At 39.0% G+C, this 25320-nt stretch overlaps 1 protein-coding gene and 1 long non-coding RNA gene across 4 annotated transcripts in view; one reads left to right on the top strand and one right to left on the bottom strand.

Moving 5' to 3' along the window:
• LOC125782217 (uncharacterized) overlaps positions 1 to 25320 on the top strand; it is a 530592-nt gene that overhangs the window by 160696 nt on the left and 344576 nt on the right. The gene's annotated exons all lie outside the window — the stretch shown is intronic.
• lrp4 (low density lipoprotein receptor-related protein 4) overlaps positions 1 to 25320 on the bottom strand; it is a 166240-nt gene that overhangs the window by 55286 nt on the left and 85634 nt on the right. For all 3 annotated transcript variants that reach the window (XM_049465642.1, XM_049465641.1, XM_049465643.1), the window contains exons 2-6: positions 24191 to 24337; positions 7814 to 7930; positions 3228 to 3341; positions 2847 to 2963; positions 234 to 362 (exon numbers count right to left, since the gene is read on the bottom strand). In XM_049465642.1, coding sequence (XP_049321599.1) covers positions 234 to 362; positions 2847 to 2963; positions 3228 to 3341; positions 7814 to 7930; positions 24191 to 24337 — 624 coding nt within the window. The remainder of the gene's footprint in view (positions 1 to 233; positions 363 to 2846; positions 2964 to 3227; positions 3342 to 7813; positions 7931 to 24190; positions 24338 to 25320) is intronic.

The raw sequence follows: 25320 nt of genomic DNA on the forward strand, positions 1-25320 counted from the left end.
GATCACAGTGGCAGCGCTTAGCCCGCTGAACCACTCTGCGCCCCCATTATCAGTTCGTATCACGACTAATAGAGATATACAGTAATAAGTAAAACAGTAATAAATGAGAGTGATAGTGAGAGTGATGGTGATAAAAGGTAAAGTAGAAGTATTCAATGTGATATCTAACAATGTGAGTCAGAGAAAGGTACAGAGAGTGATCTAGAGAAATAGTGATAAAGAGTGTCTCTCACAGCAGTCTGATTCATCAGACCAGTCTCCACAGTCGTCGTCTCCGTCGCAGTGGTAAATGTCCAGAATGCAGCGGCCGTACGCACACTGGAACTCCTCAACACTGCAGGTGGCCGTCAGCAGGTCTGAGGCTGAAAGATTAAAAACACACACACACACTATTTACATCTTTTCCTCAGAGCATATACTCACTTTCTATCTTTCTGTTTAAAGAAGAACAAAAAATATCAAATTTGAAAGAATAATATCAGCAACATCTGTAATATTCCAAAAAGAGAAAACCGCATTTTAAACTTTTAAATAAGTTTAAAATGACAGTACCAGTCAAAGTTTGTGCACACCTTCTTAGTCATTGTTTTTTTTCCCTTATTTTAATAGATTTTCTACATTGCAGATTAATATTAAAGACATAAAAACAATCAAGGGACACATATCATATGGAATTCTGTAGTAAATAGTATCTGATCTAAACCTGATGAACTGAGATGGTGATTTGAGGTGATTTAATTGGGATGAGCTGGAGATTCACAGCGTGAAGGAAAAGCAGCAACTATTGTTCAGCACCTCCAGGAACTCCTTCCTTCAAGATGCTGAGAAAACTTTTCCAGGTGACTCTCCCTCATGAACACACTGAGATTAAAATCTCACCAAGAGTGATCTTCTGACACACTTCTGAGTAGCTGCCACTACTGTGTTGTTCACACACACACACACACACACACACACACACACACATATATATATATATATATATATATATATATATATATATATATATATATATATATACACTAGTAGGGCTTCAGTCAGCTGTTGTTTCTATAAACAGCACTGCTCAGATTTTTAGCACACAGGCACACACACACACACACACACATTACTTGTCCAAAAGTATCTGGACAGTCCTTGTGATGAGCATGATCAGCTGCTTGAGGGTGCTGGAAAAATAAGTTTTCACAGAAAAGCACTGTAGATCTGCAGCAGCTGTGAGTTAATGAGTCTAAGATCACCATGCCTAAAGCCAGAAGTGGGCTATATAGGGGTAACTAGCCCCAGTACTGATCTGTGCAGCAGTGGAACTCTGTTCTCTGGAATGATGGAGATCCCCTAAGTAATTTAGGATGAGTTGGAGAGGCAGAACTAACAATCCAACATCAGAACTAATAATCCTCTCTGATCCTCTCACTGTGAGGGTTAATGCAATCAGATGCTCCTCACAGCAATGTTCCAACATTTAGTGTTAAGCCTTTCCAGCATACTTAGGGCAGTTAGTGCTAGGGCTGGGTATCATTTTAAAATTTTCAATACTGATACCGGTACTGGTATTGTACCTTGAATTCGGTACTGATATTTTTTGGTACTTTTTTTCGAAATTGCCACCAAAAAATACAGAAAGCGATAATTATTCTCACACATCGGATTTATTTAACAGCTGATTGTGATCTTATTCTTATACTGTCATCACGAGAGGCTACCATACTTTTGGATCTAGCAGCCATATATATATATCGCATAGTGTAGCAGTCGACACCAGAAGGCAGGCTATGCAGAGTCTATGTATATGCATGTCTATGCTATTTTGACTTCAGCGGCACATGGAGCTGAAGCTTGCGATATAGGATGTAAAAGGAGGTTTTTAAATAAGCTTCTTGTGCACTTTTTAAGTTATTAATGCAAGGAGGTGTGTAGATAGTTTGAGCAGTTTATCAGGGCAAATTCTGCCCTGTGTCACCCAATCTGAAGGGTGTTTGGACAAAAAATGTCTGAATCTCGGAATGCTGTGGGAGAACGGAGGTGTGCTATTCATCAAAGATAATTACATTAGAACTTATCATGTTTTACTACATCAAAAGTCCATTTTACACACCCGAGTTCTCCTTTAAGAACAAAAACAGCAGCATTACTGCTAAGCATGAACTGCTAAAACTACAACTATTTTTCCTGAAGCATATTACTTTATGCATTTCAGTTTTTAAGAGTTCTGTTTAACAAATATTAGCATTAAACTGTTAAAATTAACTTATATTAGTGGTGTCAATCACTTAAAAATGAATTAAAATCATTATTCATTTTTTAAATGCTGGAATTTTGCAGAATTATTGTGAGAAGACAGTAATAATAGTGAAGTATTGTTTAGGTCTGGCAGACTAGATCAATTTGTACTGTATTAAAATATCTCAAAGTAGAGAAAGAGAGAAAGAAAGAGAGAGAGAGAGAGAGAGAGAGAGAGAGAGAGACAGAGAGAGAGGAAGATTGAGCAAGAGAGCGAGTGGTTGAGTGACAGAGCGAGAAAAGGAGAATTGTCTGAGAGATTTCAGCGCAACAATGGTGTATCGACAATTTAAATGATACATGTTTCTGTGTGCGCTCTCCTCGTTTTGCACATTTATGCACATTTCATGCGAAGTATCAAAAACAGGCACCAAATTTTTGTACATCTTTCAGTACTCAGTAGTACTGAGACATTTTGGTCGGTGCCTTTTAGGAATCAAATTTTGATACCCAGCCCTAGTTAGTGCAGTACAAGAATTATTTACTGGCCAATAAAACCCTTAACTGCAGGAGGAATGCAGGAGGAACATGTGTTCACATACTTTTGACCATAAAACACTTACGGCAGTTTTCCTCGTCTGTTCCGTCCTTGCAGTCTGTGTCTCCATCGCAGTACCAGTGCTCGGCTATACAGCTACCGTCTGAACAGCGGAACTCCTTATCCGAACACTTCCTCATGTCTGCGCACACACACACACATGCACAGACACACACAGAGACACACACACAGACACACACAGAAAGAAGATGTGTGATTAAAGACATAGTCTTTAGCTGTGGGTTGGTCCCCAAGGGTCCACACCACACACACACAAAGCATTTACTGACCTACTGACTAACAGATCTACTGTGTGTGTGTGTGAGTGTGTGTGTGTGTTCTTCTACTACTTCACATGTATCTAGAAACACACAAAATACAACCACAGACAGGAACCTCAACTCACCACACTGTTCATCACTGTTGTCTCCGCAGTCGTTGTCTCCATCGCAGTGCCACAGGCTGCGGATACAGTACCCGTTCTGACAGTGGAACTCATCCTCCTCACACTCACGTGGAGCTACACACACAGAGAGAGAGAGAGAGAGAAAGAGAGGGGGAACACACAGTGTTATTTAAAGTTTGTAATCAGACTGACAATCAGTGATGAAGGTTTCAGTAAAACAGGTAAAGGTTGGCAGTAGATGATGAGAGCAGGTCATCAGCTCCTCTGCTTACTACCCCACAGTGATCATAAGACCACACTAACTACAGTATCTACAATATTTATCATCTGTACATAAATATATAAATACATGTTATTTTTGGGCTGTATGTAAAGACTGCACTTAATAATTATACCCCAGTACTAATTTACTATAATATAAATAAACACTGCACTTTTTGAATATTCTTAAATGACTGTATATAACATTTGCACTTAACAACAGCTATTCAACTAATGTATGTAACAACTGTGCTCAACAATGATGTATCTAATCACCACGTCATAGCTTAGTACTGAACAGATTCAAATGATCATGTACAATTAAAAAAAATTAAAAAACAATGATTGTAATAATAATAATAATAATAATAATAATAATATTTTATTTATATACCGCCTTTCCTGAAAACTCAAAGCGCTTAACAACACAGCCATAGACAAAAGCTATAGTGCATAAGAACAAGAATGCATACAAGCACTTACACGTAACAAATCAAAGACATGTGCAAACATAAAAAAATATATATTATTTTTTATCATATTATATTAAAAAAAAAAAAAAACACACACACACACTCTCACAAAGACCACCCAAGCAGATTTACACATGAACGAGTCCAGACTGAGGTTCATGTTTTATTAAGGTGAAAAGTTATTAATAAATAATGCATCCTTATAAATAATGTACACACACACAAAAAAACGACATCATTCATAAAGAAACGTGAAAAGCTCAATACGATGGCACACACCCCAGTGTGTAATAACAAGATGTGTGTGCACAATCAGACATATCGAGGTGAAGAGAGAGAGAGAGAGAGCGAGAGATTAAATAGGGGGAGTTTAGAGCTGTTTAAATGAAAAATTGATGGAAAGCTCAAAACAGACAGACCCCCCATATGTCTGCACATCAACACCTGAAATATAGGTCAGTCTCTCTCTCTGTCTGTCTGTCTCTCTCTTTGTCCCTTTCGCTCTGTCTCTCTCTTTTGCTCTCTCTGGCTGTATTTGTCTCTCTTTCTCTCTCTGTATCTGTCTTTCTCTTTCTAATAAAATAAAAAATAAAAATAAAAAAATATGAATTAATCTGAAATAAGAAGTTAAGAAAGCTACAAAATAGATGTTTCTGAAAAACAGCTATAAAATAAATGTTTCTAATAATGTGGCAGACGCTTGTGATTAAGCAGTCTGTGAAGCAAGCAACAAGTAGGTGTTTGTGTTTTTGATACAGAGTCAGGTTAAAAGTTAAAACAATCACTAAGTATCACTCTCATAATTACAGAACTCACACACTCTCGCAGTAGTAACTGAATAATAACTCTTCAGATTAATAACAGAATAATAATCCTGTCATTTATGGGAGAAAAAAATAAAAAACGTTCTAATAAAGAACAGTCTGCGGCTGAGTGGGCTGCACAGTCACAGCGAGTAATAATAGTAATTATAGGCTTTTAATTATTGCGAATGTTAATGACTGTTATTAGGAGAGGCTGTGTGTTTCAGACTGAGCAGCTGTTCCAGTGCTGATGTGTGAAGGAAGTGCTGAGTGAGAACGGCTCATTCTGATGTGGCGGCGATTAAACCCATTTAAATACATTCATCCAGCACAATCAGCGCTGTGAACCCTGTTATACTGTCCTGCTGCAGCACGCCTCACTCAGGTCATAATTAAAGCTCAGGTCTTAATAATCTGACGTGTTTTAACGTGAGTCTACTTCACACGTGAAGTGAAGTTTCCTCAGACATCCATCCATCACACAGCTAAACACTGCAGCAGAAAGTCCATATTTCAGTCTATGTGAAGATAACACAGTTATAAGGTCAGAAAGCACATCTCTACAGGTCTACCAGGACGTGATTTCACAAGAAACATTAATGAGTAACAGTATTATTATCTTGGCTTCTCTCCCTACTGTCTTAATCAACACTGTCTTGTGTGTGTTTTATGTTTACTGATAGATTAGAGCTGTTTTTAGATACAGCAGTGCTGCTGGAGTTTTTAAACACTGTGTTTAACCTCTCACTGTCCTCCATTCTATTACACACTACCTACAGCTGATCCACCCAGAAGCTTTGAATCTGTGGGTACAGGACGACACCCACAGGACGCCGCCCACAGGATGCAACCCAAAGGACACCGCCCACCACAGGACACCTCCCCTAGGCTGTCCTCCACACAAGACGCTTCCCACAGGACACTACCCATAGTACTCCAACCACAGGATGTCGCACACAGGATGCCCCCCACAGGACGCAACTCACAGGATGCAACTCACAGGACGCCCCATACAAGACGCTTCCCAGAGAACGCCCCACACAAGACACTGGACACAGGACACTGCCCACGGGATGCCACCCACATGACGTAACACACAGGATGCCAGCCACAGGACGCCAGCCACAGGACACAATCCACAGGACGCCACAAACAGGACGCCAGCCACAGGACCCTGCCCACAGGACTCCAACCACAGGACTCCACCCACAGGACGCCACCCACAGGACTCCACCCACAGGACTCCAACCACAGGGCACCACACACGACTCTGTTCACAGGACACCACCCACATGACTCTCCTCACAGGACACCACCCACAGGATGCAACCAGCAAGACACTTCTGGTTGGCTTTTCTCAGTGCAGCAGTGACACTGAGGTGTTTAAAAACTCCAGCAGCACTCCTGTATCTGATTCACTCACTGTACCAGCCCAACACACACAAACACCTCATACACCACCACCGTGCTAATCAGTGCTAATCACTGCTGTATCTGATCCACTCACTGTACCACCAGCTCAACACACACTAACACCTCGTACACCACCACCATGCTAATCACTGCTAATCACTGTAGTGCTGAGAATAGTCACCCAAATAATGACACACCCATTCACATCTGCTGCCATACTGGATCAGAATGCATACAGACGGCCAATCAGCTGCTGGCTGGGTGAATGCAGACTATAACTACCTGCAGTAATCCTGCACTCTTACTCAACAGCGCTGTGGTTTCTGTAGGTTATAAACTGTGAACACAGGCATTTAACACCACCCACTTATTCAGGGGCATTTGAGGCTCAGTCCCACACACTTAATTCACACACATAGACACTCTCGCCACGCGCTGCCTGAGGCACCCGCAGGAAGTGTGTAAACCACCAGGTCAGAGGTCACTCCCCAAATCTCCCCCAGGTCAGATGTCATTTCCATGGGAACCTTGACCCAGTGATCCCCCACCACATGTTAGCCGCGGGGCTGCTAAACCAAACGCTTAAAAAACCCACAACACCTTAACAGTGCGTCCAGATGTTTCATACAGCTGCTGATACTGATTGAACCACTTATACAATCTGTGACTGACAGTAAGAGCCAGCGGGGAACTGCTCAACTGCACACTGAGAGTGATACATGTGTATTTATCAGAAAATGACATCATAACATCATGCTAATAACATCTTTAAAAAGCAAATATCATGTGGAGAAGTTTCTTATCAAACCTGAAAGCCTCTTTTTCCTATATGTCTTGCTTTGACTCACTAAGGTACGTTTTGGGAGCCGGATCTCTCTCTAATACATTCCATGATTATACACTGAACAACAGCTTTATAAGAAAATAGTTCCCAGATGTTCCTCTGTCAATATTCAGGAGCACAATTTTTTATAAATTCTGGAGTGCACCTCCAATATGTCCTAAGTGCAATACTAATATGGTTTTAATGATAATAAAGCTAATTGTTGGGAGCTTATCCATCATATCTAGCAAAGAAATGCATTTAACTCCAGATGTCCCCTCACTCAACATGTGGCTGACACCTTCTTTCATTGGAGAAATCCACTACAAACTGCAATTTTTTGTGAAACTTGTCATCAATCTGGAAAACACTGGACTGTCTGTGATTCTTCCTTTTGTATCAAAAATTTATAATCTACACACCAGAATATAAGGTGCAATTCAGCAGGTTTATAAAGCTAAGTTCAGTAAACAAAACTGTAATTCTTCAAAAAAACATTTTCTTTTAAAGTCAAACAAACGCTGAATGTTAATCTACACAAATTTCTCTCCTGAAATCTGTTTATTTGGGTAAATAAAGCGCTTCCGTCTATTTTCAGTAAGCTTAGATTTCCAGATTTCCACAAGGCTAGCAGCAGTTAGCGGCTAATGCCCCCTGACAGCACTACACTTAGGAACCCGGAGTGTTCCGGTAAGCCAGGGTGATCTTATCTACCGTTTTTAACACGGTAGACACACAGACTACAGTCCGATAATACTTATCTCTGAATGGCAAAGGAGCTAGCACTTAGTACAGATTAACAGAAAGACTCACGGCAGTCGTGCTCATCCGAGTCATCCTCACAGTCGTTGTCTCCATCACACACCCACGAGCGCCGGATACACTTCCCGTTATCACAGTGGAAGTCCAGGGGGGAGCAGGTCGGCAACACTGAAGAGAAAACGAGGGATAAAATTAAAACAATATTTTAATTAACAATCAAAAAAGGCTTTACACCTTTTTTAGTTTTTATGCACTATTCATATATTATGCCCTATATATATATATATAACAAAACAAAGAATTCAGCATCACTTATTATGCTCGGTATCACTTTACTCACTTGCTGTTGTCCACCTAAAATATACAATTTGTAGAGGGCTAGAATTTCAGTGTTAGCGAAGATAAATTAGTCCTAGCATCTAGTTTTAATTCTGTTATTATTCCTTTACCATTACAATTCACTGCCTTTCTTTCAGGAAAGTCCCAGCTCACTAGTTATCTATGTGTTGGAATAGCACAGCTGAAGTAAATGTATGATTAGATTAACACACCTGTGCTAAATGGTGTTACTAAAACTGCACATTTAGTTACACAAGTAACTATCTAAATGTGACTACAATAGATCAGCTGAAGTAAATTAATCGTTAAATCAGAACTGCTGAAGTAAATGTACAGTGCTTTTTGTGTCTGTTTGGATATTAAAAGTTGATGTTCAACAAATATTTGTAAAAAATAATTGCAGCTTTGTAGCAAATTGCATGATAAAAAATACATTTATTGGCTATGTAATTTATTCACTGGTTACAAAAAGTGGAAAATTAGAACTAGTTTTAGTTTGATTTTACACAGGCATAAACCTAAACGTGCCAAAATGTGCACCAATAAATAATATAGAGCTTTAATATAGAACTCTGAAAATCTTCTGTTGCGCTTTTAAACACAGTGTTTTCAATTGGGTGTGGGCAATATTATATTGTATACAATATATCGTGACACGGAAATATCATGATATTAAAAATCCATATTGTGATAATAGGGCTGTTCTGTCTTAGAAGTAGTCTATTATTTACTGTGAAGCATTAGGTGTATTTATTGTATAATTGTTTTAGTTTGCAGTTTATTTGCATGCACTAAATATTCTGCAATATTATTTGCTGCATTATATTATTGTATGCTATATTATTTATTTTCCCACATTACGATTATTCTGTTATACTTTTATACTATATTCCTGAAATGAATGAATTATTTTAGTTTTCCTATATCGCCAAGTATATTGTATCGCAAAAATACCCCGAAACATCGTGATATTGTTTTAGAGCCATATCGCTCATCCCTAGAGTGCAGCACAAACGTACACATAGTGAATGGAGTGCACGGATGCGAGCAGTGAACGCAGCACAGACCGTGCAGGTAAACAGCATGAAGCAGAAAGAGTGTTTGTTATAGATGTGGTAATTAGTGTTATCTGGCTAATATATCAGATTAAACTGCGGACAAAAGAAGTATATTTGATAGCTGGTAGGATCGAGACCAGATCATGTTCTCACCACGAGCGAACTGCTTCAGTTTTTTATATCTGCGCAATTACTGTTTTCACACTTGCTCAATTAAACCGCACAAAGGGTACAAACAAACCAGAGTCCTTTTTAACCGGACAAAATAATGGTGGTGTGAAAACGACCTTACATCACACTCTTACACACACCCTTACACACACCCTTACACACACCCTTACACACACAAGGTCAAGTTGTAATTACTAATAGAAATGGAGTGGAGCAGACGAGTGAAGGCCGTACTCTCAGTGTCTGTATGAAATATTGACCGTCCACTCTGAGGGAATGAAAAATGCAGAACGGCCGATCCGAGTGTGTGGATCCAGCTGAATTAATGATGAGACGCTCACACACCCACCAGCATAAGACAGGAGGAAGGAAACACACTGACCCACATTCAAAACCACTGTGCCAAGGTGCGCACACACACACACATCCCAGTTACAGTGCTGTCCAGCTGTTTCACAGTCTATCAGAGAAAGCAGACTGACTCTGGCTACAGGAAGTGATACAATCAACAATTTACAAGTTTTGAATCTATGGCTGCTCGATACAGCTGAAACATACACTACAATATATGTCATAATTGATATGAACAATATTAAAACAATATTAGAATGTCTGTATCTACAAACATCTAAAAAAAAGTAAAAAAAAAAAAAAAAAGATTTAATTTTTATTCACAGTTCAGTTTTATTTGATCTTCCCATGAGTTGGGAAGGCCCACCACCATTCTGACCATTCTAATGATCAGATTTTTGAATTACAGGGGATCAAACAATATGATAGCACTTAAAGAGGCGTGTCCCTCAGGAGTCTCTGAACCAATCACTGTCTCTGACTGTCTGAATGTTTCCTGATCTGCCAAATTCCATCAGTCCATGAAGGTATCTCTCTTTTTCCCTTTCTCGCTCTCTCTCTCGCTCTCTGATACTGTAATTAACCTACAATTAAAAAACTTTCAGCAGCTCTTCTAGCTCTTTCTACCTGCCCCTCTTCACATCAAACACACACACACACACACCTCTGTTCATCCTGGCAGAGGCATACTTTCGAGCCATTGTGAAACAGATGAGAGAGAGAGAGAGAGAGAGAGAGAGAGAGAGGAGAGAGAATGTATGTGTGTGTGTGTGTGTGTGTGTGTGTGTGTGTGAGAGAGAGAGAGAGAGAGAGAGAGAGAGAGAGAGAGAGAGAAAGGCTGAGAGAGGGAATGATGTTTCTTGGCTGCTTGTACAGTTGTCAGATCTTTACTCCACCTGGGCTGTTGAAGAAAAAAAGCCCTGCGTTTTTTCCTTTTTGTATATGTCTCTCTCTCTCTCACCCTCTATTATTCTCTCTCTCTCATCAAGAGACTTTAAGAGAGAGTGGGTTTGCAGGGATGTGTGTGTGGGCGATCAATATCAAACACATTTCCCAATCTGTTCAGACAGCAAAGAAAGGTATTTTCACCCAGTAGAAAAGAGGTCAGGGTGAAGTCAATAACAGCTTACGACTTTTTTTTTTTATTGCCGTAATGTACAACATACACGGTATCCTCATACACACCTCATACACACATTCCACAACATTAAAACCAGATACATCTGTAAAGTTCTGGTGACCTCAGGCTATAAAGCAGTGATGACGGTTAATCAATATCTTGTTCCATTCCAAGACCTGAGTATATATTATGTATTTGCTAAGAACAAGTACAAATAGATACAAATAATATATCCGTTGATATTTACTGATAATGTGCTCGCTCTCAGTCTCCCCCACAAAGGTTGCTAGGAACCTGGGTGTTATGGTTGATTACCAGCTTTCCTTTACACACACCTCAGTATATAGGGTTATAGGGTAATATAGGGTTACAACTTACTGTACTGTTAGGTGTACATATAATATAAAACACTAAGGATTTAAATTAAGCCTTTGATTACTATTGAGTTTACTTTGTCCCACAAAATTACACAATATATGAAGAAATCAGACTTCATTAGCAGAAAAACAGCTACAGAATGTAAACAACAGACCTTAAAAAGAGATACACCAATAACTTTAACACGGCTTCCTTTACAAAATGAAATATTTTAATAAATAGTTCCATAAACACTATAAATGAATGAAAACATTTTTCAAAAGCTTTATTGCACAAATAAGACAAGTTTAATATCAATTTACCGTGTGTTATTACTAAAGCCATTAAAGGTTTTAAAGTATTTAAGTAGCTGTTTATCAGTTTATCACAATTCCCAGAGTTTTCCACTTAACAAATACATTTAGTTCAGTGTGCATTAATATTATTCTTCACTCTACAGTATTAATACATTTAAAAGGGCTATAGTTACTCATATTGTAAAGAATAACAGCAGCAAAAGCTGCAGGAGTTCTGTTCTCATGTTTCTGCTGCAGGCAGACCAGCGTAAGTAATGTTACAGTAATAAAACTGAGTTTTTAACTACTTTTCCAACTAGTTGGAATGAGCGAAATCTGTTTTACTGGTGTTTATAAACAATACAACAAGGAAGAAGCCTATTTTCTCTTACAAAAATGTTACAGATGTGAATCTGCTCACTTATCTAACCTGCCTAAATAACCCTTTTAATAACCTCCAATAGGCTTTAATAGTCTTCAGTAGCCTTTTAACAGTCTTACCTGGCAGCCGTGTCCACTAAACAGCGTAGTTATAATTCTGAGGTTATTCAGGGTGGAAACAAATGAAAACGTCTGCATATCCAGCTCTTAAAACAGTCTGAACTATATTCCTCCGTGGCTCCTGCTGCTGTTGTTAGCTTGTGAGCTAACTAACGCCGTTATTCCTGCTGTTGTTAGCTTGTGAGCTAACTAACTCCTTTATTGCTGCTGTTGTTAGCTTTTGAGCTAATTACCTACAGTATTCCTGCTATTGTCAGCTGGTGCTATTAGCTTGTGAGCTAACTAACTCTGTTATTTCTGCTGTTGTTAGCTTGTGAGCTAACTAACTACAGTATTCCTGCTGTTGTTAGCTTGTGAGCTAACTAACTCCGTTATTCCTGCTGCTGTTAGCTTGTAAGCTAACTAGCTCCATTACTCCTGCTGCTGTTAGCTTGTGAGCTAACTAACTCTGTTATTCCTGCTGTTGTTAGCTGCTGTTGTTAGCTTTTGAGCTGACTAGCTCAGTGACTCACTGACTGGGCTGAAAGATGAACTGTAGTGAGCTGTATTATCCGGTTAGTGAGGTTAAAACCATTATTTCTTTTTCACTGCAAGGCGTGTTGGTCCGACACATATAAACTGCAGAAACTGTAAAAACGCTCCAGACTGATTGAGCTGAGCAAGAATATCAGCCAATCGCCGATATCGTATTTTGGCTTAAAATCGGCTGATACCGATACACTGCCGATCGATCATTCCATCTCTAATATGAACCAGTATACCATCCAGCACTACCCCCTCCCATTCTCAAGAACTTTCCAACAATGATAACAATAACAAGCACTGACACAAATGCCCAATCATCAAGTATCAGCCAATAATGAGTACTGATCATTAGCACTGATAATGAGTACAATTTTATGCGTATTTGCTAAAAACTAATACATATACCCACAACAACTCTATCTAAGCTACCTTTCCAAAAGGTGCCTATAAATGCAGATATTGCTGATATACCATTGGATTGTTTATATATGTTATTACAAATTCTGTGCTCAGGGGCACAAACCAAACAGAATAATCTTGAAAGAATAATATTTACTGACTGAATAACTTCACGTCTGAACAGGTTCAGAGCCATGAATCAATAAAAACCTGCCTCAGTGTAGAAACATGTACAAGCAAACGAGCAGAATGGAACCGAGCTTTACAAAACCTAATTCCTGCAGTCGTTTAACAACAAAAGCATGAAATATTTCACACTGTCGACCTATTGCTTGGGCCAAATGCTGCTTTATTGCATTGGTGATCTCTATTGTTGACACAGATACTACTATTCGAGGCAATATAGAAGCAGCGTTGATCTGCAACAGTAAGTTACTGTAGTTAATCTGTGTAAAAATTTAAGCTCTGTCCAAAAATAGAGCCAGTTTTGTTTTAATGCCTACATAATGGCATGCAGCGCTTGGGCCACTTCATAGAAATCCAATGTTCTACCTCGATTTCAGACCAAAACTAAATCTGACCTAGAGGTTTTGGCTAACAATGGTCACAAATCTACACAAATAAACCTCTATTCTGCACTATTATAAAGATGTTGAAGATCCAAATGCAGAGTGCACACTGCTTCTTTAAATGAGAATCTCAAAATCTACAAGATTCTCGTGAAGGCCATATTCCTCTTTCAAAACAGCAAGAAAGAGGGTCTTTATGGACGTAAAATAAAAGATAGAGGGTCTGTATGGACTTAAAATAAAGAGGACGTCTGGAGTTAAATTATTGCTGCTTGAAGAAGCTTGTTTTAATGGATCTCGAACGCTCTCTCCAGGTTCTTCATCCACGTTCCTCCAAACAGAAGCGTGCATCTTCACGTTGTGGATGAAAAGACCAACACAAAAACATTTGTGCGTTGCCATGACGACTCACCCGGGGTGCCGAGAGTTTAAAAGAGGCACTTGAATGGCTGTCGCTCAAAAACAGATCGGTTCATGCTTCTTCACTCGTAAAGAAAAAAAAAGCCAATCTGTGGAGGTGGGAATGGAGATGGAAGCATTTTAACCCTCTCTAAAATAAAACGCCGAAAGAACGCAGAAAATGTTCTCATTAGGAGCCGCCCTTCTCTCTGGAAATAGCACATTCACACCATCCACAGCCAAGCCAAACAGTTAATATACACAGATCAATTATATCATCATGCAACCCATACAGGTAGCACAGTAATCCATACAGATACCACAACAACTGATACAGATACCATAGTAACCCACACAGATACCACAGTAACCCAAACAGGTAGCACAGTAACCCACACGGATACCACAGTAATCCCACAGATACCACAGTAACCACACAGATACCACAGTAACCACACAGATAGCACAGTAACCCACACAGATACCACAGCAACCCATACAGGTAGCACAGTATCCCACACGGATACCACAACAACTGACACAGATACCTTAGCAAATCATACAGATACCACAGCAACCTATGCAGATACCACAGCAACTCATGCAGATACCACAGTAACCCATACAGATACCACTAGGACTGGGTATTGAAATTCGATACCAAAAAGGCACCGGCTGAAATGTGTCGGCACTATTAAGTAACGAAAGGTACGAACGGTCCCATCACAATAACATTGAAAAATTCCAGACATTTCTACTGGGATATAATGGGAAATTTTGCCAATCTAATGCTGATATTCCTTAAAAATACTTAAAAGGCATATTAAGGCTGTATTAAACTGTATCAAAAGAACAACAGTACAGAGATGAACACTGGAAAGGAGCATTTTTAAAGAAGGAATAAAACGGTGGAAATTTAAAGTATAGCTTTAACTCAGTAGCAGATCTGGTGTGTGAATAAGCTCTCAGTTAAACCCGGCTGGTCAGACCGCCCTCATCTACTCGGCACTATAAAGTAACTCCAAACAAAGCAAGCTGCTCTTCAAAGCCCGCATCAGACATTCCAGACTCACAGACATGACAAGCCTTTCTTATCTACACACACACACACACACACACAGAAGCACCCACATGTGAGCAGCCCTCAGAAACCTCTTTCTTAAAGTTTCCAAAATACTTTGAAATTTAGAGGAGATAAGAGTTCAGCAACAATGAAGATGTTCCTGAGTGTGTGTCACATGAGGGAACCACAGCAACACTGATTAGGTAAACATGTCGTGCATGCATTCTCAAACACACACACACACACACACACTCTAGGTTTACACTGAAATATAATTTCTTCATTTCCTTGCGTCAAGAGCAATAAATAAACACAGCATAATCTCTGGTCTTTTTCAGTTTGATCATTTTGAGTTTTATGATTAATTTTGTAACTACACACCGGATTACAAGGGACACTATCAATGAACGCCTATTTTCTGGTCTATTTCCACACATAAAACACCCTGGATTATAAGGTGCATTAAGTGACACCAGTAAGGATGCCTACATCGAAGTGACCAAGGGTGTCGCCATGTTTTCTCTCCTGAAAATGTTTATTTTGATTATTATGTTATTTTTTTAAATATATATTTTGTCTAAGAGTAAGTTTTCAGTGAAGTTGCTCCAGCACTAAGACTGGGTGCAGCTGCATTAGTATTAGCAGCTAAATGCAGCCCAATAGCGCTAGACTGAGGAACCATTCTGGTAACCCAGGTAACGGTTTATCAAACGTAGCTTGTTTTACCACGACAAACATGCAGACTACAGTCCGATATACTCGCCTCTGAACAGCAAAAGAGCTAGCGTTGCGGTTGGCGGCTAATGCTAATACTGCTGCACCCAGCCTTAGTGCTGGAGAAACTTCTTATTCTCACATTCTTATAATGCAGTACTTCAACAGAGTGGCTTTACCACTCTTTAATACCTGACTGGTAGAATTCATACATGAGAAGCACTGGATTATAAGGCACACTGTTGATTTTTGTGAAAATTAAAGGATTTTAAGTGCGCCTTATAGTCCAAAAAATATAGTAAATTTTGTTATCGAGTTTCTTCAATAAACTCACTATAAATAATGTGTTACACCTAAAATAAATGATTCAGTATACAGTATAACTCATATGGGTAAGGCCAGTTCATGCCAGCCTTTGCCAAAAAAAAAAGTTTTTGCTGCTTTAGATTATGCAAATGAAGCCTGCAGGAGATGGCAAGAGGAAAGAGACAGAGAGAAAGAGAAATGAAAATAAAAAATCCTACTTTCTCCTCAGAGCAGAGAGAGAGAATCAATCTATCATTCTTTTTCGCTCGGTTTTTAAAGCACCTCTCTGACGCCCCGCTGACTGCAGGCCAGGCTCCCATTGGTCAGTCCCTGAGCGAGCAGGGGATTATGGGTACACAGCAGGAGATTTTGGATGGAGCAGAAGCAGCAGGACGGCTCCACCTGCAGACACTGTTAACTCTCAGTAACACACAGACTCACAAACACACACACACACACACCCACTGAGCAAGTCAAATCAGCAAAAGTCTTTTAACTCAGCAGGAGCCTGTGTGTGTGTGTGTGAGAGAGAGAGAGAGAGAATGTGTGTGATTATGTGTGTGTTTGTGTGTGTACATGCATGTGATTTAAATCCGGTTTCTATAGTGTGTGTGTGTGTGTGTGTGTGTGTGCGTGTGTATTAGCATTAGCACTGGTTCTGTAAAAGATACCCTCACTTGTTTATTTATCCTCTGAGAACTCTCCTCAGTGTTGCTAGGTAAGCTGGTAATGGAGCCATTAGGACACCAGATGGCGCTCTGAACACTGTTGTTAAAACACAGACTCAGAGCTAGGTTGAGATAAAAAAGCTAAAACCCGATACCTGAAGTTTTTGTAGTAATTAAGTAAAATGAAAAATCATTTTCAACACACAAAAAATCCTCTCTCACACACACACACACACACAAACACTCTCTCTCACACACACAGACAGAAGAAGAGAGGGAGAGAGAGAGAGAGAGAGAGAGGGAGAAAGTCAGGAAGAGAGATTGAAACAGATAGAAAGGAGAAGAAAGAGAGAGAGATGGAGAGGTAGAGACAGGAAGAGAGGTGAAGAGAGAGATGGAAAGTTACTGACAGACAAAATGGGAGAGAGAAAAAGAGAGTGAGGAAGAGAGAGAGAGAGAGAGAGATGGAAGGGGAGAGACATACAGACAGACAGAAGGAGAGAGGGAGAGAGAGAGAGAGAGAGAGAGAGAGAGAAATGGAGAGATGGGCTTCTTCACCTTTAAGCTGTTCTTCAGCATAGTAAAGATTTTAGGTAGAATCAGGTGAGGAAATCTCAACTCTTGTGGTGTAACTGCAGAGTGTCAGAGAGACGCCAACCCAGCAGTATAAACACTCACAACAGCGTGAGCCTCTCGCGCAGACTTTTTTTATTGCTGTCTATATAGGCAATATTGATTTCTGTTCTATATAAAAGTTCTCTATTAGAATGTATTTGAGGCACAATCCTACAAGAAAGTAACTTGATAAAAAGTTGTCAGTGCTTAAAGTACTTCGCTGAGCTGAAATCTACATTTAAAGCATCTCAAGATAAATTAAATAATGGACAATCTAAAACTGCAAGTTTAGTTTAAGGGCTTCAAACCGACCAATTGAGCCAGTGCTAGCTACGCTAACAGACCACTGGTGTGCATGGAGATGGCTACCGTCTAACTGGCGATACTACTGTATTTATAATAAATTCTGTTGATGTCAGAATGATGTTACTGTGCTGGTTAGATATGGTAAGTTCTGCTGTTTAATATTTGTGTGTGTGTGACAGAGACACACACAGAGACACACACAGAAACACACACAGACAAACACACACAGACAAACACACACAGACAAACACACACAGACAAACACACACAGACAAACACACACAGAAACACACACAGAAACACACACACAGAAACACACACACAGACAAACACACACAGACAAACACACACAGACAAACACACACAGAAACACACACACAGGCACACACACACAGACACACACACACACAGACAAACACACACAGACAAACACACACAGACAAACACACACAGACAAACACACACAGACAAACACACACAGACACACACACACAGACACACACACAGACACACACACAGACACACACACAGACACACACACAGACACACACACACAGACACACATATAATGGATCTGTCTCAGCTCCAGATTCCACATCCTAATTAGATTTGAGGTTTACACACAGCCCTCAACACACACACACACAAACTGCGACTGGTTATGACCACAAAATAGGGTCTTCTGGGAAATATGCTCAATTAATAAAATTGTCCTTGATTTCCCATGAGAGAATAGAACACACAGCTTCTGCCTCTCTACAGAGCCAGTGCAAAATCTGGGCCAGTAAGTGTAGCTAATGGTAGGTGTTTCTGATAAAATGGCCATTAAGCTTAGCTACCACCTGAATTTCCAAATCAGCAAATGCGAGAGAGAGAGTGAGAGAGAGAGAAACAGAGAGAGGGAATCGAATTGATCTACGAGCTCTGATCTAATTTAATTTCATTATAGCTAATGGAGCTGCAGGTCATGTGACTTTAGCTTTTAACCAATCACAAACTCTGCAGAGATCTGCAATCTTTTTCAATTTCAATTACATTTTTGGAAAAAATATATATATACTATAAATAACACAATATTACAAACAGAACACACACACGCACGTGTGCACACACACGTACGCACAATATGGGCTTAATTTAGTGAAAGTGCATGTCCAGTCTGTGTGTGTGTGTGTGTGTGTGTGTGTGTACAGATGAGCAAAGGCAGATAATCTGATTAACAATCAATAACGATTAGTGTTAGTAAAGAAACAGCAGAGACGGATGACAGGACGGACATAAAGACAGATAAACAAAATATTCATAATTATCTTTCTATTCTTTATCAGAACACACACACACACACACGAATATGAGTTAAAACATTAAGACTATCTAATATAAAATTGTTCCTCTAGGTACCACCATGCAAGCTACTCTACAGAGCTCTGAAGGGGGTATCTGTGGTATCTCACACGAACATGTTCCAGCAGAGATGGTAAGTTGTGTATCTGTAATCAGTGAAGAGGAGACACAGTGGATTGGACTCTTTGTTCCGGCGCCCCCCCTCAGCATGCGCACCAGGACGTATACGTGTCGAAAAGAGATCAGGACTCATTAGACCCGACCACCCACATCCATCAATCCATCACTCCAGTTCCGATGCTTGTTTGTCCACAGATCTTCCCGTGTTGGTTAATGCGAAGGCTAAAATATCAGAATAAAGTGATTTCCTGTCGTGTTGTAATCAATGTCTGAGAATACTGTCTGTTCTTAAACACAGCAATAATTCGGTTAAACACCCTCACCAGAGCTTATACTCCATCAGAATTAAACTGTTTAACTTCATCTGAAAAGCTCTGCTTATTGCATTATATTTTACAAGCATATCAATAAAACCATCAGTGAGGAATTTCAGCAGCATGTATTCACAATACAACCTACTGACTCAACTTAAAATAGCTGAGGTGTTCACATTTTTTTTTTGGCAATAGATCTGGCAACCAGCCACCATTGCAAATGAAACCACTATCTACCATTATTCCATAGAACACCCCTCCAATTTTTCCAATTTATGCCAACAGGTTTCGACAGCTTATCCTGCAAAAAAACATACTTCTTCTCTGGCAATTTTCCCTAACTTTAAGGACTGGTTTCTCCAGTAGTACAATGCTCCATGCCACACAGCTAGGTCAATCAAGGTGTGGATGAAGGACCACCAGATCAAGACCCTGCCATCCATACATCCATTTATCTATTATTTAAGGGTCTGAAAGCACTGTATCTTTTTCTCATTTTGACTATTTCTCTTTTTCTGCAAATAAATGCTCTAAATGTCGATATTTTTATTTTATTTGGGAGAAATGTTGTCTGTAGTTTATAGAATAAAACAATGTTGTACCGATAAATATTAAAATCAGAGAAACTGATCATCTGATCAAATGCACTCTTAAATGTTTCAGATACTTAAACTAATTTAAATATAGTCAAATATAACACAAGTAAAAACAAAATGCACTTTTTAAAATGAAGGTTGTTTATTATTAAGGAAGGAAAAAATCCAAACCTACAGGGACCTGTGTTAAAAAGTGTAAAACCCCCAGGTAAAACATACCCAGGCCTGATTACTGACACACCTGCTCTCAATCAACAAATCACTTAAACAGAACCTGCCTGACAAAGTGAAGTCCACCAAAAGATAATCAAAAGCTAGACAACAAACCAATATCCAAAGAAATTCAGGAACAAATGAGAAAGAAGGTAATTGAGATCTATCAGTAAGGAAAAGGTTATTAAGCCATTTCTATAGTTTTGGAAATCCAGCGAACCACAGTAAAAGCCATTATTCACAAATGGCAAAACAAGTGGCTGGCCAACCAAAATTACCCCAAGAGCACAGTGAAGACGCATTCAGGAGGTCACAAAAGACCCCAAAACAACATCCAAAGAACTGCAGACCTCAGTTTCCTCAGTTAAGGTCAGTGTTCATGTCTCCACCATCATAAAGAGACTGGACAAAAATGGTCTGCTTGGCAGAGTTCCTAGACGAAAACCACTGCTGAGCTGTTTTTGAACATTAAGGCTTGTCTTAAATTGCCAGAGAACATCCTAATGATCCCCAAGACTTTTGGGAAAATACTTTTTAAACCTGTGTTCCATTTCATCTGACATAAAAGTAACACCGCATTTCAGAAAAAGAACATCATACCTAAAGTTAAACATGGTGGTGGTAGTGTGATGTTCTGAGGCTGTTTAGCTGCTTCAGGACCTGGAAGACTTGCTGTGATAAATGTAACCATGTATTTCGAAAATCCTGTAGGAGAATGTCCCACCATCTGTCCGTGACCTCAAGCTGAAACTAACTTGAATTTCGCAACAAGTCCTGACCTGGATCCTATTGAGATGCTGTGGCATGACCTTAAAATGCGGTTTAATGTGGCTGAATTACAACAATTTTGTAAAGAAAAAAGTAAAAAAATCATTGCAAGTTACTGTAAACGCTTGGTTGCAGGGTGACCGAACCAGCTATTAGGTTTAGGGAGCAATCACTTTTTCACACAGGGCCATGTAGGTTTGGATTTTTTCTACCTTAATAATAAAAACCTGCATTTAAAAACGACATTTTGTGTTTACCTGCGTTGTCTTTGACTAATATTTAATATATTTAATAGTTAATATTTAATAAAAAAAATGTAAGAGCAAAAAAATAAGAAATCAGAAATCACACCACTGTGTATATACATACAGTGTGTGTATATATGTATATGTATATATATATATATATATATATATATATATATATATATGATCCATACAATATGTTTGCTATCTCAATGAAGCAAATTTAATTGAGAGAGAGAGAAAGAAAATATCTGAGGGAGATAAAGAGAGAGAGAGAGAGTGAAAAGGGTAAAATGTCAAGTCAAAGATGTATTTCCATTAGCTACTGTCTAAATTGGATTCCATTGTGAACTCTGCTGTTAAGCTAGAGTGAGTGTGTGTGTAAGTGTGTGTGTGTGTGTGCGTGTGTGTGGTACCATGCTCTAGATCCTATCTGACCGCTTGTAAGGTCTTCACAGCTGCAGACTGAAAGGTCAGTGTGTGATTGCAGCAGCCGATGGCCTATACACACCAAATTAGATCATACTGCCATTTCCCTCTAATCAGCACACGCACACACACACATACACTAGCGCACACACACACACGCATGTGCACACTCCTGCACACACTCTCGCACACAATCACGCACACACTCAAAGCAAGTACAACATTTTCAGTGACATCTATAATAATAAACCCAATACCACTAAATTTATATGAGACTTATCCAGTTAAGGACAACTCCATCAAACTGTTAAAATATTCAATTAAAATTAAAGCAGAATTTTTTTCACATTAAATTTAAATATATACCATATTTTACGCACTATGGGGCACACCGGATCAGTGAACGTCAATTTTCTGGCCTATATTCATACATTCATGCATTTACAGTGACAATAGACAGGTGTTGCCAGGTTTCTCTTTCAATGGGGAAGCTGGGGTTGCATAAGTCAACAAAACTGTACTTCTTAAATAAAAACATTTTCTTTTAGTTAAACGAGCACTAGATGTTAATCTACACAGATTTTTCTCCTGAAAACTGTTTATTTGGGTGAGTAAAGTTAGCAGCAGTGCTAGCCCCAGTTATAACACTGGTAAACGCAGCCCAACAGCGCAGCACTATGAAACCTTGAGTGTTCCAGTAACGCAGGATGCTATCAGCTAATGGCTCGCCCCACATAGCTTGTTTTACATGGTAAAAACGAGGAATACAGTCCGATATTCTATACTCTATATACCTGAACGGTTAAAGAGCTAGTGCTTAGCACAGTTAGCAGCTAATGCTAATACTGCTGGAGAACTAAACTAAAACTCCTGTAGAACTCTGCACTTCCTTAATGCACCAGATTACAAGACACTCAAAGATTTTGGGGGAAATTAAAGGATTTTAAGTGCAGCTTATAGTGCGGTATGGTTATAATGTTGGAGGGATACAGAGAGAGTGTTACAGTTTTTTCCAATTGCTAAGACACAATTTTGTATACTAGGCTTTTTAAAATACTTCACAAACTACTACACAATTCACAAAATATCCTATATATCCTGCAAACTGAAGCACTACAACCAAAACTACACACAGCATCATCCAAATCAAACTTTTACACCGAATTACATCAAATACATATTTATATCACCAGATTTCTGTCTAACTAACTACACACTGCTGGGAACAATCTCATCTTTAGTAAACTTTACTATTATACTAAAATAGTTAAAATTGTACAAAATCCTTCCGATTGTTCACAGACAAATTTACAGACACACACACAGAGGCTGCTGTAATTTACTTATTTTTCACCAAACAAGTCAAAGCAACATTTTTACAGATATATAGTTATAGTTTAAATGTAGAGATAGATTTTTTCCCCTACTAAAATATCCTAAAAGTCGCTAAATGACGTCATCACCTAATTTGCATAATACGTTTTTGAAGCTGTAAAGGATTAACATTGTGAGAGAGAAAAAAGTGAGTAAAAAAACACCCTAAATATGTTAGAAATGATACAAACTCCAACAAATGAACAACTTCTGATGCTTTTAAATAGGCAGTCACGTCTCAAAATAACTTGATTTTTACGTAAATTACATAAATCAGTTTTTTGACGTGTTGTTAAACGTTATTATAAGAGCAGTTTTTATTTTATTATTTTTTTTTTTTAGCTTTCTTAAGTTTTCTTTATTTCAAACCTATTATAGACAAAATGTTGACTAGCTTTTTACAAAGAGGGAGACACTGTGGACGAGGTGAGTGACAGACTGTGTGGTGAATGAGGTGAGTGACTGACTGAGACTGTGGGAGTTAAATTTAGTGAGTTTTTTTTTCGTGTCACACTGAAGACACTTTTATATAGGGGGGGCGGGCTGCGCACGGGAGAGAGGGGCGGGGCTGCGTGCGGGAGAGAGGGGCGGGGCTGCGTGCGGGAGAGAGGGGCGGGGCTAAGCTCAGGGGAGCGTCGGGGGTGAAAATTAAAACTCAGAGAAAATCGATTTTCATAAAAACACATTGTCCTTAACTGTAAATTCGAATTAATCGATAAAATCGATGAATCGCCCAGCTCTATCTAAATGTCTAATTAGCTGATGTTGTGTCATTCTGAATGCCAGTGTTTTCATATGGAAACGTGAGACTTTAAATCAAATTGTTGGGTTTTATACAGAGAACCGTGTTCAGCACTGTTAAAAAGTGCTGTTTTAAAATGTTAAATGTGTTTAAAGCAGAAACTGTGTTTAGACTGTTGGCATTTTAGTGTGTTAAACACTGCAATACTCCACTGTATTTATCCATATTTCATATCCATATTTCATATTATTTTACTAGTGTTCCACATTGGACACATCAAACTATCGCGTGTAGGTTAACTGCTGGGTTTGGATATTAAATAAGATAAATGTGTGTTTATTTGAGATGATATCTGTCTTTATTTCATCACCACTGTAAAAAAAAAAAAAAAAAACAGTACCGTTCTCTACAGTTAACCACAATTTTACACCTAACCTCCACTACAGTTACACTGAGAATTTTGGAACTGAGTACAATTTTGATTTTCCAAAAAGTGTACGTGTGTGTGTGTGTGTGTGTTACTCACTGCAGCCATCCTCGTCACTGTGGTCCCCGCAGTCATTATCTCCATCACACTGCCACTGCACTGGTATGCAGGTGCACTCTCCAAACACACTGACCGCACAGGTGAAGTGGTTCCGCCCACACGAGCACTCCGCACTGCCCAACACACCTGCAAACACACACAGAGATACACACAGTCAGGTAAGACTTTCATATTCCAGAGCTGCACAAAAAAAAGTTCAATGGGTGTTCAGTGGGTGTGGCTAAAAAGGTGGCGCAGCAAAGTGGCCATCAGCACAGCTGGTGTGTGTGTTGGGGGGGTTAGTCCAGGTCATTCTGTTCCCCATTTGTTCTTTTTATAGATCTCATGGGCACCAGTGAAAACAGCTGCTAGAGAAACACACACACACACACACACACACAAAACAAGCACTCTCTACAGTGACATTATTTCAGACCAGAGTAAGAGTAAGAACAGACTTGATTCACTTGGCCCTTTCTCATTTCTCATTACTTGCACTAGCACTATTGCTCCACTAGGTGTGCACGGCTGTATTGATTTTAGGTTGAACAGTTCAGGATAAAGACCACCAGGCTACAGAGCAGCTCCTTCCCACACGCCATCACACTCACAAACAGTTACACACTGTAACACAACATTCTGCATACAGTCCCATATATATATGATATAGATATATATATATATATATCTGGGAAAAAAAGACCACTTCAGTTTCTGAATCAGTTTCTCTGATTTTGCTATTTATAGGTTTACGTTTGGGTAAAATGAACATTGTTGTTTTATTCTATGAACTACGGACACCATTTTCAAATATTTTACATTAATATTAATATTATTCAAATAAAAATATTGTCATTAAGAGCATTTATTTTCAGAAAATTAAAAATGGCTGAAATAACAAAAAACATGCAGAGCTTTCAGACCTCAAATAACGCAAAAAGAAAACAACAAGTTCATATTCATAAAGTTGTACGAGTTTTGAAATCAATATTTGGTGGAATAAACCTGGTTTTTAATCACAGTTTTCATGAATCTTGGCATCATGTTCTCCTCCACCAGTCTTACACACTGCTTTTGGATAACTTTTTGTCACTCCTGGTAAATTCAATTTGGTAAATTCAAACAAAATG

This window comes from Astyanax mexicanus, chromosome 16 (assembly GCF_023375975.1).
Source record: "Astyanax mexicanus isolate ESR-SI-001 chromosome 16, AstMex3_surface, whole genome shotgun sequence".
NCBI classification, from domain to species: domain Eukaryota; kingdom Metazoa; phylum Chordata; class Actinopteri; order Characiformes; family Acestrorhamphidae; genus Astyanax; species Astyanax mexicanus.